Below are 12,461 nucleotides of genomic sequence, written 5' to 3'. Positions count from 1 at the left end.
GAGGGAAAGCGCGAAAATATTAAGTGTGCCATGGTGCTTATCCAAACCCGTAAGGCTGAGTATTTTTAAGTTAAGGGGTGGGGCCATGATATTCCTACTAAAGTGTTTAGATATGGCTAGAAATGTATTTAAAACAATTATCTTTTAATAATGAGCGATGCAGCAAATTTTTAATAAAGTTATTTTCACTTTTGTAAGTTATGAATCTGATCATCTACTGGGACCAGGGGCCCGTTTCTCGAAAGTCCCGGTAACTTTTCGGGCCCGAAATCATGCAAATATTCAAATCGAAATATAAAGAATAAGAGCGCTGCTCCTGGCTAGCAAACTACTCCATTTTGTTTCACTAACTGATAGTTCTATCAGGCTAGATGCAAAACATTTGAAACCTCGATCTTTAATATAAACGGAGACGGCTTACCGGGCCCGTTAATTATCGGGACTTTCGAGAAACGGGCCCCAGGTAATATTTTTTTTCTCGACCACCTCAAAAAGCGGGACTGGCCAAAGCCGGCCCACAGCCCTCTCTGCAGTTCCTCCCTGTTCTACTCGAAGTCCATATGGGTTCCTGCTTCCATTAATTGTACTTCCTTAAAACTTGTGGGACATTTTTGAGAGGCAGGTTAGACAGAGGAGAAATTCTTCTGGATATGCGATATTTCCGAGTCAAAGCATGAAAGGTTCGAACGATAACGCTTACCCTTTTTCAGAGGCTACCAAAAGGATTTTCTGTTCAAAGCAAGCAAAGACAAAAATAGACAAGAGCCTGTATAAACTTAAGACATAAGGTCATTAAGTACACTTGTCACTGTTCGATATTTAAGACTAACTATTATTATATGGTTATGTAAATGTCTCAAAAGGACTGGAAACAAACTAATTCAAGAATTTGATTGGCTCGATCTTGACCGCGGTCTAGATTTTCCCATCTAGACCGGCATCTACAACGATGTTGTTGTAACAGTTGTCCTCAAAAAGTTACCAGCAAAGAATATGAAAAAATTGGCTTGTTTGTTTGGAGACCAGTGACAGAAGAAAGTCAGCTAAATGCTTGAGCCCGCGCAAGGAAGCAAATAAAATTATTAAAGTGCTACTACGACGAAAATTTTTGTTTTTATTTCCGAGTTTTTTTAACATAAATCTTTTGTATATGTTCAAAATTATACAAATAGCGAAAAATTGGAACCGTACTTGCGTAGGGGGGCTGGAAATTTCCCACTGAAAAGTGCGTAAATACCGTCCGCCATTACAAAGTTCGCAAAACAATAGCCCGCGAGATCTCCGCAAAGCGGTCGTGCGTTTGACCACGTGATTTATGCACTGTGACGTAGAAACATCAACCAAAAGATTCGCATTTGAGAAAATTTTGTGAGTCTGGAGCCTTTTAACAAGACGTTTAAAATGTCATCTCCGTCGGATTCCTCTTCCTGCACATCTGAAAGTGATCTAGAAAGTTTTACAGTTGACGAAGTGATTGGAGAATTGTCTGAATTTGCGCCGTACGACGACAGTTGCGAACCCCTTGCTACCGTGGAAGAAGCCGCGGACTACAACGAAAGAGTTCATCGCGAAGAAGAAGAGGAACAACAGTTTCAACGAAGATATTCGGGAGAGGTGCCAGCGAATGAATGTTATGGTATTATCATGGAATGTAGATTTATGTTTTTATTTTCCAATTTCAACATACCCGTCGTTAAATCGTGCGCGTGACGAATAGCGCGACTATGTGTTTTGTTTAAGTTTACAATTTCGTTGCTATGTGATTAGCTGTAGTCCTGATTTTATGCGATAGTTTTATTGAAGAGGTCAGACAATTAATAATTTTATACAGACGTATTTTTCTTGTGTTTGACGAGTTTTTCACATTCACGTTCGTGCTCGAACTGCTCTGTCGGCCTTGTTACAAAAGCGCAGGAGTGCATTTGCTGCAAAGAGATCGATCGCTGCGAAGAGGTCATGGAAGAAGCCTTTCGAGACCGGACCGTATGCATAACCCTCCATCCAGGGTTTGAAAGCGTCTGCTTAAACCGCCACGTATTACAAGTGGCTGCACTGGGCCTAAAAACGCGAGCTGGAAAGTCGTACACAACTGTTCGTGGGCAAGGCAACAAAAGTGATGATGAGTAAGTTGGGGTATTGTTGACTTTGTATCGGAACGATCGAACCTTACATAGCATTGAATAATTGATACATCTAAGCTTATCGCCGTGGACTGATCTCATAGAATCACATTTTTTATTTTCTAAATGGCTTTATTGCCCCAACTGCTTATTTTTAAAAGGAGTATTTATTTATCTCCATCCAATCCCTCCTTGAATTAACAGTGATCTCATTTCTCTAACTAGATTCCTGAGGTCTGTGGCCTATCGCCAATTTACAAGACTGCTGTGGAGTTATATTGGTAGTTCCAGGCGATACCCCTTGCCCTGTTGTGCCTACAATAAAATCAGGAAACAATTTCCGAGTCAAAATGGCCATTATCATGGATTCGAAGATGAAGAAAATGAATAATAAATGCACTGTTTGTTCTTGAAGAGTGTCATGTATGCTATTGGGGCCAAGAAGGACCTACAGTAGTTGCTTGAATACTTGTCCGTAAGCAATTAATTTTATGGGCCAAACTTCAGAATTCTCAGCCACTTACTCGCTTTTTGTTGAATGACAAACTTGCCCACTGTGTGAAGCCCTGTTCTTCTAGTGTTCAGTTAAACTCAAGTTTAGTGGCTGGGAATTCTGATGTTGCTCTAAGTTTCATGTACACAAGTAATAAAAATTAAATCGAATTCAGCCTGAATTTAATTACAGTTTTAATGTATCGTTTCTTTCTTTTCACTCGGCTCACAGAGCACTGCAAAACTTAATAGCAGGTTACCTGCTGGAAACTTTCCTAGCAGGTCTGGTTGACTCTTCCAGACTTTTGTCTGGCTACAGTTTCTGCAGAAACTTTCTACGGTTAGCAAGGTACCTGTCTGTGATACAGAAAGTTTGGGTTTTGAAAAGAAGCACAAGTGGTAGAACTGAAACAAAAGAAGAAGTTTGGAAAGGAAAACAATTCCCTTCGGTTCCTCTCGAATGTTTTTTCCTTGTAGGTCCAACCTGTAAAAAATGATTGAAAGGAAATACTCATTTAATCATAGCATCTGAAATAATAAAATAACAATAAAAAAATGATTATCATTTTTATTGTTTTTCTCAGGGTGTTGCCAGTTTTTCAACTTGTTGTAAACCTGGCTAATTGTGGGTTGGGATTTTATTCTCAAATACATCCTGAAAAATGCTTAAATTTTATAATAATTCTGTTGATTGCACACATGACAACTTTCAGCCCTTAAGCTATCTAGCCCACCCCAATGATGCATAATTTATTACAAGTGGTTGAGTGGACAAACCAAACATTTTTAGGCCTGGGACTTCCAGTCTATGGGCTGGCTATGCCTCTTCTTCTTTTTTTTTTTTTTTGCAATTCTTATCTGAGTAAATTAAAAAACAAATTTCATGTACTCTTGTTTCTAAATAGATCCTCTCTTACTGGAAGTTAGTTTTAGGCCTAAATCACTTCCCAGAGGATACTTAGAGCTAAGATGTTAAAATACAATAAATTTTGCATCTTTGTACCTTGGGTTCTGATGAGTTTTCACCAAGTCATCATCTTCCTTTAGTTTTTTTATATGCATCTTCGATTTCTTCAGGACTCCATGTAGGGTCTTCATCACACTCAAACTCCTCATATGCGTCGTCCTGCATTTCCTGCTCATCTTCTGATTCATCCTCTAGCCCTAACTCTGTCTCATTTGTTACTGGCCATGGATCAGTTTGAATAGCTTAAACAAATGGAATTAAAAAAATTCTATCACCATTAAAATTTTAATTATTATTAAATAATCAAATATTGATAAAATATAACGTAATAAAAATATAAAGATAGGCAGTTATGCCTACATGACTCATCAACATCAGTCATTGTTGACTCACCAGCATTCACCATCAGCAACTGCTTCGGCTCTTGTATGCCCTTAAAGGTTTCAACCCACTGATCTTGATTGGAGATTAACTTACTCTTCAGTCTTGTGACTTTGCCCCTTAACTGATTCACCTCACTCCTCAGGGTTTTGCATGTTGTGCAATTCCCAGCATGTCCAGTTGGAGTATCCTACAAAAAACAAACTTTCAACATTAATACAGGCTGTAATAACAAGACTTTAGAATTTTTGTGTTTTAGTATTGTAAAATAACTGCACATGTAGTTTTCCATTGTTATGATAATACAAAGATGCAAATAAACATTAATTAGAGTTAAGCGCCTACCATAGAAACCTGTTCAAGTTCAGAAATCGTTAATGATTCATCAATCTGCATAACTTCATCCATATCCTGCACTTTTTCGATTCCCTGAGCCTCCAGGATCTGCATGGTCTCAGTAACCTCATCAGTGCCTGAAATCCCCTGGCTCTCGAGAGCTGTCTTATCACCAGGAGTACCTAGGACCTCTGAAGCCATCTCAGCATCAACACTTATCTCACCCGTCTCAGTCTCAGGGATGCAGCCCTCCTTTTCAGGATTTACCTCAAGCAAAGAACCCTGGCTTGTATTCAGAACACCCTCGACTTCTGGAGACTCCTCAGGGTTGAGATTGGGAGCCCCCATAGTGTCAGCACTCTCCTCAGGTGCAGAACTTCCTTTCAAAGAGATCACCTCTTCTTCAGGATTGTCTTCTTCCTCTGTATCCTCATTAGTAGTTTGACCAGCCAGAATTTCATTTAGTAGCTAAAAATGAAAATAAGTACGGCCATTTTTTATATCTCCCCTTCAAAACAAGTTTAAATTTGAGCTTTATGTCGATGTTTTCAAAACTAGAAATGGAAGCAAGGTTTAACCACATCTTTGCCTTAAAATGTATGCATCATTTGCAGACAGTGAAAATAGAATTAAAATACAAACGAAAAAAAACCCCGCAAACAGTAACTGAACTTATAGAATGTAGAAATAAGCCTAAGTCCATTTTTGGTCGTTTTAAAAGACTCGTGTGTAACTCTTAATTTGCTGTAAGATTTCTTGGAGGGAAGTTTAGAGTACTGTCAAATCTCAAGGTAACAGCAAGATAATCTCTCAAAAAATAGACAGCCGGATTTCTATGTAGCTTCACTTTTTCTAAATTTTACGCTTGAGTGGAAAGGTCTGGGAATTGGGGAATTGACTTCACGTCCACTCAGCGCAAATGCCCGTTTTACTATAACTATGAGAAGAAAGCAGAAAAGTATGAAAACACATGCAACAATATGGGAAGTCCAAATAGTCAGAGCATTCATTACACGAATATTGAACAACGATGCCAGAAAAAATCATGTCACAGGTTAATGGGGAAATAAATATAATGGTGATAAGCACGGCTGCGCAAATACATTGTAATTTCACTCACCGATCGTCGACTCCGCTTTGATAGTGTTTGAGAGGGTTTTTTCCAAATGGTTGGAAACGTCCCCTTCTTCAAATTCCTTTTCATGTCTTTCATCGGAAAAGCAAGCGTAAAACAATCCCTTGTAAAATGCTCCGATCACACAGCAAATTTTCCCACTTGGTTGAAATCCTTCCGATGAATGGACACGAACCTTTTCCACTTTAATCTAACGCTGCCCGAATCAGGAGAATTATGAACAGAAATCCCCTATTCATCGTTCTTTACGTTTCCACAGTCCTGAACAACACAGCGTCTACCAGGCATACTTTCGCTTTAAGTCAAAAAAGCGAAGAAAGAACCTCCAAAAGCTTTCAAGAATATCTCGTCCTGCATGCGAAATTAGCCACGTTTGTTTGCCTTCTTTTGCCGTGTTGATGTTTCTACGTCACATCTCGCCCCAACTCCTTCAAATACTACTCCCGGTCATTTTTTGAATCGAGTAATGGCGGCAAGACATTTACGAAAATTGCCGTGCAAATAAACACACTTCCAGATCATATTTGGACTCCAAACTTAGCACGGTAAGTCACTTTTACATACATTTTCGAAATATGTAATCAAAAACAAATTCCCAAATTTGATCGTAGTAGCACTTTAATGTTTTTTTCCTTTGCTTTCTCGTTTGGCCATATAATAAACATCTTATTAACCGAGCTAGGTCGGTCTGTATGGGAGAATCTTGACCTCGGTCGCTAGTACAGACGTCACTGCGTTTGGTTACGGTGTACTATTTATCACAATGTAGGAACCATCCCTTGATTCCCTAGCAAAGCCTTGGTTTCTTCGGCCTAGTCGTTAAAACGTGGTAGTTCAATAAAGCTGTTGAGGGAAAGATGAACGGAAATCAACAAATGCAAGACAGCAGCAAACTGATCCTTATGGCAAAGGGAAGAGGAACAAAACAAAACAAACGTAAAACAAAATAAGAAACATTTTTTTAATATTACTTGTTTTGCTTTTCTTCTGTCATGTTCTGCGCAAGGGTCAGTTTGCTGCTGGTTCTTCAATTTTATGTTATTCATTTCTTTGTTTATCTATTTCTTTTGTTTTATTTTTTTACTGATTCCTCAGAGCTTCATTTGTTTATTCATGGTCGACATAGTCGTGGTTTTGCTGTCCAGTTTGAAAGAAATCATGTCCTTAGTACCAAGAAAACCTTGAAAATCACCATAAAGGTGTTTTTCTATTACCAGATATTCTTTACCAGTCAAGAATGAGCCACGTAAGCACCATTTCACGATATATTATTATACATTTATTGCTTTTCCTTCTTTTTGGGTCATAACGAACTCCAAGCCGAGTAAAATATTGACAAAGCACAAGTTTTTCATTGACAAGTCTGATTCCTGTGCAAAATGCAATTTCCATAAACATATCTTTAATTTAATGCCATCAATCTGTTTTGAGTCATGGTATTGCCTATCCGTTGTCACTTTTCGATTTTCCGTTTATCTTTCGTCAGTTTTAATAAGTCGTTTGTTCTTTAGATGTTGTTGTTGTTCTTGTTGTTGTTGTCGCTCCTCCGGTAGCTGTTTTTATTTTAGCTATTATGACCAGTTTGAAAGTGCTGAACTAACGGAATCATCAACCAACGCTTACCTGACCAATACAAAAGGAATGATAACCAGCCCAGCGCGGATTACGAACACTAAGCCCGGGAATGTCAGCCCCAGGGTCGCCTGGTATACATTGTTGAAAATTGCAGCGCCCACAAGCTGCATTATAGTGGTAACAACACCATACACAGAAAACAGGGAACCTAAAGGATAGAAAATTCACAATGACGTCAGCACTTTCGAACCTCTATAACGATGAGACCTCTCTAAAACAGACACCTAGACCTGTTTCCTGTTGTTATTCAGTCATTTCCTTTGACGCTACATAAGGCGCATAACTCTCTAAGTCGGACACATAGTGGCATTCCCAGCGATGTCAGTTTTGAAGAGAGATTTGACTATTAGCACTTACAGCAGAGACCTTTAAGTCGAGGACGACTTTTCTCAATACTTAATAGTCGCGGTTGAGAAAAGCGTCATTTTGGCATTCTACGAGTAGAATGTTTAACAGAAGTTTTAGCACTTTGTGATTGGAAGAGAGCTTAAACTCCTTCAATAAGAATAACTGTGCTAAACTTTCCGGTGATAAAAAAAAGTACAATAAAGCTTTCCGGGTCCCGGGTCCTCATAGTCGTCCTCGCCCTTAAATCTTAAGGTCCAGTATTGGGCGAACTTCTCCGTTTACATGGGCAAACAAAGACAGTTACGTTTAGCAATGAACGTTTTTAGAAGGAAATTGAACAATTTGAGGTCGCGTATAGGATAAACAAGCTGGGATATTGGCCCAATTTGATTCGAATGCTAAGTTTCTTAAACGAGGCACGCGAGTGAAAATAGTGTACGCCATGTACAGAAGTAAAGAGGTCAGAAGCTGAGAGGGTAATAACTTAATGACATATCTATCAGCAATGTCTACTAAGAAACTAGTTAGTTAATTACCTTGTTCGCCCTCTCCCACAATCTTTGACATTTCACCCATTAGCACTGGGTCAGGAAGTGCATTGAAGATGCCAACGGTCCCAACTGAATCAGTGAAATAAATTAAATTAATTTTATCACTTTGACTTTTCAGGAAGCTTTGTTTGACAGAGATCTACAGTCAAATAGCCCCTACGTACTTTTTAGTGTTAGTCGATATGTGATTACGCGAGTGCGCGCGGCGTTGCTCTGGCCTGGCCCGCTCACTTTATTCGTCTGCTTAATTATTTCCTTAGATTAGATTAGATTAGATTAACTGTCTTGTATTACACCGTAAACTTCTGGGTATAAGCCCTGGACTTATATACAACAAGCTACATAGCAGTGAGGCTGTGCTGATCAAAAGACGTTTTGAATTTGATTGCTTTTTTAACCTTCAAAACCTCGTAAAATGTCGCATTCATTTCAATACACCATGTTAGAGGGGGGCTTTTAACCGGATGTATTTTTTTTGTTGTTCATTGCAGGTTAGATGGGCCTATGAATGGGGGGGGTGGGGGGGGGCTTATGGGTATGTAAATGATCTTTTTATCATTTTACATTGTAATTCATTTTTGTCTCATTATATATCTCTAAGTTTGTAACACAGCTTCAATGCAAATCAGCGATCAACTGTTTGAATTTTGTGTTGAAATAAAGTTCATTCGAGAGGAGGCACCAATCTCGTTCCCAGACCTCTTAGAGTAAGACAGAGAGATCTGGGAACGTTAAGAATAGAGATACCGCGAGACGGGCCGGGAGAGAGGTTGTTTGGATAAAAAAGACCTTTTAAAAAGATGTGAGATCCCGAATACGATTTTATTCGTCCTATTCACTTACCAACAAAAATCATCCAAGTACGATCTGAAAAAGCAAGTAGAACCGATGCACTCATAAACGTCACTATACCAATACGCACAACATTCATCTCCCGAAAACAACGTCTAAAGATCTCTACCCCGACTACGCTTCCAATACCTTCCACGAACATTTCAAACGCGGAGTAATAACCCACCAACGTGGGGCGCCAACAGAGAGGACTTCTTAGTACATAAAGCGTCTCCACACCATCGCTACCCACTCTGGACAAGAATATGACGCCCCCACAGAACATCAGCAGAAAGAGATTCTTTCTTCCAGCATCTCTTTGCAATCGGAACAAATTGACAAAACTCTTGATATTTTCAGTGCTGAAAAAGCTAGCTGACGTGTCTGTGACTGGCTTTGGAATTTCTGGCACGCAGAAAAGAGTCCAGACCCCAGCGAGAAAATAGCAGGACCATATGAACCAGACAGATGGGACGAAACCTACATATTCCATCCAGAATCCGCTGGTCAATAAACTGATGACACCAGCTAAGAAAATTGCCAGATACAATATAGCTGTAAATAAGAGAAAAAAAATACAAAATTAATTTTTAAGAAGATTCTGCAAGTCTCTCGACAGCTGCTGTCAGACCCATTGTATAACGTTTAAATACGCAAAAAGTAGACATACTGTGATGGTGTGACAGTGGAGGATACGAATATTATAATCAAAATGAGATCGAGATTTAAAGGCCTTCATCACGTCAAATCATGGTTGACTAAAAATTCTATGAAATACTGTTAATTTTATCAAGTTTAGTCTCAGCTACTGACCTCGTTACAGTAGGCTTCTCACCTATTCGAAAAGCTCTTTCTTCTTTCTCAGAAATATCAGCTATGTACGCCGTGGCTCCAACCATCAAAACTGTAGCAAAACCAGAGAACCCACTGATTGTCGCGGATAAGAATAAGACATATACAGACCATTTGAAGTACATCACCAGTAATGTGACTATCATCTCTAAGCATGCGCCTAAGATAGCAAACTGCAGGGCGGGTTTTCGCTTGCCTCCCCTATCTGTCCAGGGCCCCCAAAGGGGAGCCAAAAGAAGAGAGGGGATGACAAGACAAAGGTTGTAGATTAATCCGATTTCAGAGGCAAGACTTTGAACCTGAAAATATAAAACATTAAAAACATTTAGCTAAGAACATCATTTTACTTGGATTCAAATACATAATTGAGGATTACTCCTATGCATCAAGCCGTTTCTTGAACGGCACGCTTGGCCAGGCCGGTGAGAGAGCATCTGAGATTTGCCTGTTGGTAATGTACGAAATTATCTCTAAAATGTACGAAACATATCTCTAGATATCGTACCAAACCACACAAGCACGTGCGCGGCGTACATAGGACTGCAGCGGTAAAATGTCTAGAGTTTGTCTCATGTCTAATTCTGTGAAACTGTGCCTATAGCTAAAACGTTCGCCTCACCTCTTCTTCAAGACGCCATAGTGACGAGTTTCTGTTTAAATTTTCACCTCCACAACTTTCTTTTTCTCGACTGACATTTTTATACGGGAAGCCCTTCATTTCACTGACTCGTTCGTACACGTATATTCCACCAACTGGTATATACATTAGAAAGCCGTAGAAGTAGAAAAAAACTACAGGTTCCACCGTTAAATACTTTCTCCATAGTGGAAGAGTGTTCCTTGATGGAATCTAAGAGAGTATAAAAGGATCCAAAACAATTGGCTTTCAGGGATGAGGACAACAAGAAAATAGTGGCTACTTAATCACTTCCCATATTTTGCATTATGATTGCTATTTGCTCCACTTAAAACTCCCACTGAATTGTTGAGAAAATTACCCACCTTTCCCCCGAGACAACACAGTATGTGACCCCTCCCCCCCCCCCCCCAATTGAATGCTGTTTGCGTCTCTTCAGAGTCACCCTGACAGTGGCCTTTCGTAAACTAGCAATAAATAAGGGGAGAGTTGGGGAGAGGAAGAAGAGGTTTTTAATTTCGTCTTTTTTAGATGAATGCATAAGGAAAGACATTCTCAATTCAAACTGGACCATTTTCCCGTGCAGTTTTCTCCGAGATGGTGCAGTAGACATAACAATATTTCAACGTAGAACGTTGTATTACTGACAATTTTCTTTGCCTCAACTGCCTACCTTAATCATAGGTTGTAGTAATGACGTTTGACTTTCGTCAGAACACGTTTGGATAGGGTGTGGGCAACCAGAATCGGACTTGCGAAGCTGACTTGTAGTGCTTGCGTGACTCATTTTGATGAATCAGATCAGTCGTGCTGGCTCGTCACGCCTGGAGTTTTTTGGCTGAATAGCGGGTGTCTAACATAAGAGAGAGAGTGGGAGAGAGGGAAAAGTTGTGGTCCTCTTTATACAGTTTAGGTAACAAGTAGGCTCTACAACAGTGGTCGTAGGTGTATCGTATTTTCTTGCATTTTAATCGATATCTGCCCTTAAGGTGGATTAATCAATCTAAATGGTATCCAGTCTACATAACTGTAATAATAGTGACAAACCATATGATAAAAGAGCGCTTGTAATTACCTTTTGAGTCGAAACCCGGTTAAATTTTCTGAGGTGATTTACCTTTCTCTCGCTTTGACTGGAATGTCGTGAGATTTCTGTACCATTTGTCCACAATTACCAGTGCCAAGTCTGTTTCCGAGAAGGCAGCTGTGTCCAATATGGCGTGTTCAAGTTGATGTTCTTCAGGTGCTTCGTCACGCGTTCCTGCTCACAATTTTTAGTAGCAGATTGCGCGACGATGCCTAAAGAACGTCTTCAAAGTGCGACGAATCTTTACCGTTCCGAACCGTACATGACTAGAACAGCTCGCCGCCACCGGTAAGATACTTTTTGCAACACTGACAACTGTAGCAATTACGCTAGACTTGCTACAAGTCGACTTCTTGGCGAGCGGAGCGAGCCTTGTTTGGCCGCGAAGCGGCCGACCGCGAGCTACGAAGTCGGGAGAGGTCCCGCGCCATATGAAATCCGACGAAGGACTTTTTTGAAAGTCTACACTTACGCTGTTGAGAAAGACTGTGACCAAGCAAGGTTGACTGATTCCCAGTGAACTCGGAAACATAATGATACTATTTATTTATGCTAGTAATTTGCAGTTTGTGGAATCGTCCTAAACTTTCATTTAAAAAGAACGTGCTCAGTTCTTTCGCTTGTGATTCACATCTTTATAAACAACAATCGCAATAGTAACTAGTGAAACGGTATCAATACTTTGTCATAAAATGTTCAGTATTTATGCAAGATTATCGTTGATAAACAAATTATTGTCGAAACTGTTGGACACAAACTCAACTGTAACGGGGAATTAGTTACCGGAAGTGCATGTACGAGATGGTAACACTAGGTCGAGGCTGATTGCACTATATTGCATCAGCCCACATTATGGTGAACGTTGTGGAAGAAATCTATCAGTGTTGGAACAAAAACTGAATTGTGTTTTACGTAAAGTTTGTCTTATCCACCAAGAACTATGGCCACGCTTGCAACAGAAACTACTGTGGCAATAGTCAGTTTCGAAGGCGACAGTTAATAGGGTCGTTTGTACGTTTGCAACTGAAGTTTACAAAAATGACAGTGTACTATAGTCAACTTTTGACATACCGTTGACTACGAGAGAAT

General features: G+C 39.8%; 2 protein-coding genes across 4 annotated transcripts; both read right to left on the bottom strand.

The window, feature by feature from the left end:
* Positions 1-3,529: 3,529 nt before the first annotated feature.
* On the bottom strand, positions 3,530-6,020 carry LOC140933864 (uncharacterized). Of its 2 annotated transcripts, none has more exons than XM_073383526.1 (4): positions 5,417-6,020; positions 4,306-4,764; positions 4,057-4,150; positions 3,530-3,821 (listed from the first exon to the last, which is right to left on the bottom strand). In XM_073383526.1, exons 1-4 carry the CDS (start codon positions 5,507-5,509, stop codon positions 3,646-3,648), a joined length of 822 nt encoding a protein of 273 aa, XP_073239627.1. In that variant the 5' UTR covers positions 5,510-6,020; the 3' UTR covers positions 3,530-3,645. The 2 variants fall into 2 exon arrangements, with proteins under 2 accessions (XP_073239627.1, XP_073239626.1); XM_073383525.1 differs by having other exon boundaries at positions 3,973-4,150; positions 5,417-6,016.
* Positions 6,021-6,055: 35 nt separating this feature from the next.
* On the bottom strand, positions 6,056-11,641 carry LOC140933863 (proton-coupled folate transporter-like). 2 transcript variants are annotated; one of them, XM_073383523.1, is made up of 7 exons: positions 11,361-11,641; positions 10,268-10,498; positions 9,632-9,947; positions 8,809-9,351; positions 7,951-8,034; positions 7,055-7,214; positions 6,056-6,274 (listed from the first exon to the last, which is right to left on the bottom strand). In XM_073383523.1, exons 2-7 carry the CDS (start codon positions 10,412-10,414, stop codon positions 6,244-6,246), a joined length of 1,281 nt encoding a protein of 426 aa, XP_073239624.1. In that variant the 5' UTR covers positions 10,415-10,498; positions 11,361-11,641; the 3' UTR covers positions 6,056-6,243. The 2 variants fall into 2 exon arrangements, with proteins under 2 accessions (XP_073239624.1, XP_073239625.1); XM_073383524.1 differs by having other exon boundaries at positions 11,403-11,641.
* Between the last annotated feature and the right edge of the window lie 820 nt (positions 11,642-12,461).

This window comes from Porites lutea, chromosome 4 (genome assembly GCF_958299795.1).
Source record: "Porites lutea chromosome 4, jaPorLute2.1, whole genome shotgun sequence".
Taxonomy (NCBI): domain Eukaryota; kingdom Metazoa; phylum Cnidaria; class Anthozoa; order Scleractinia; family Poritidae; genus Porites; species Porites lutea.
This window is presented reverse-complemented; position numbering and strand designations above follow the sequence as displayed.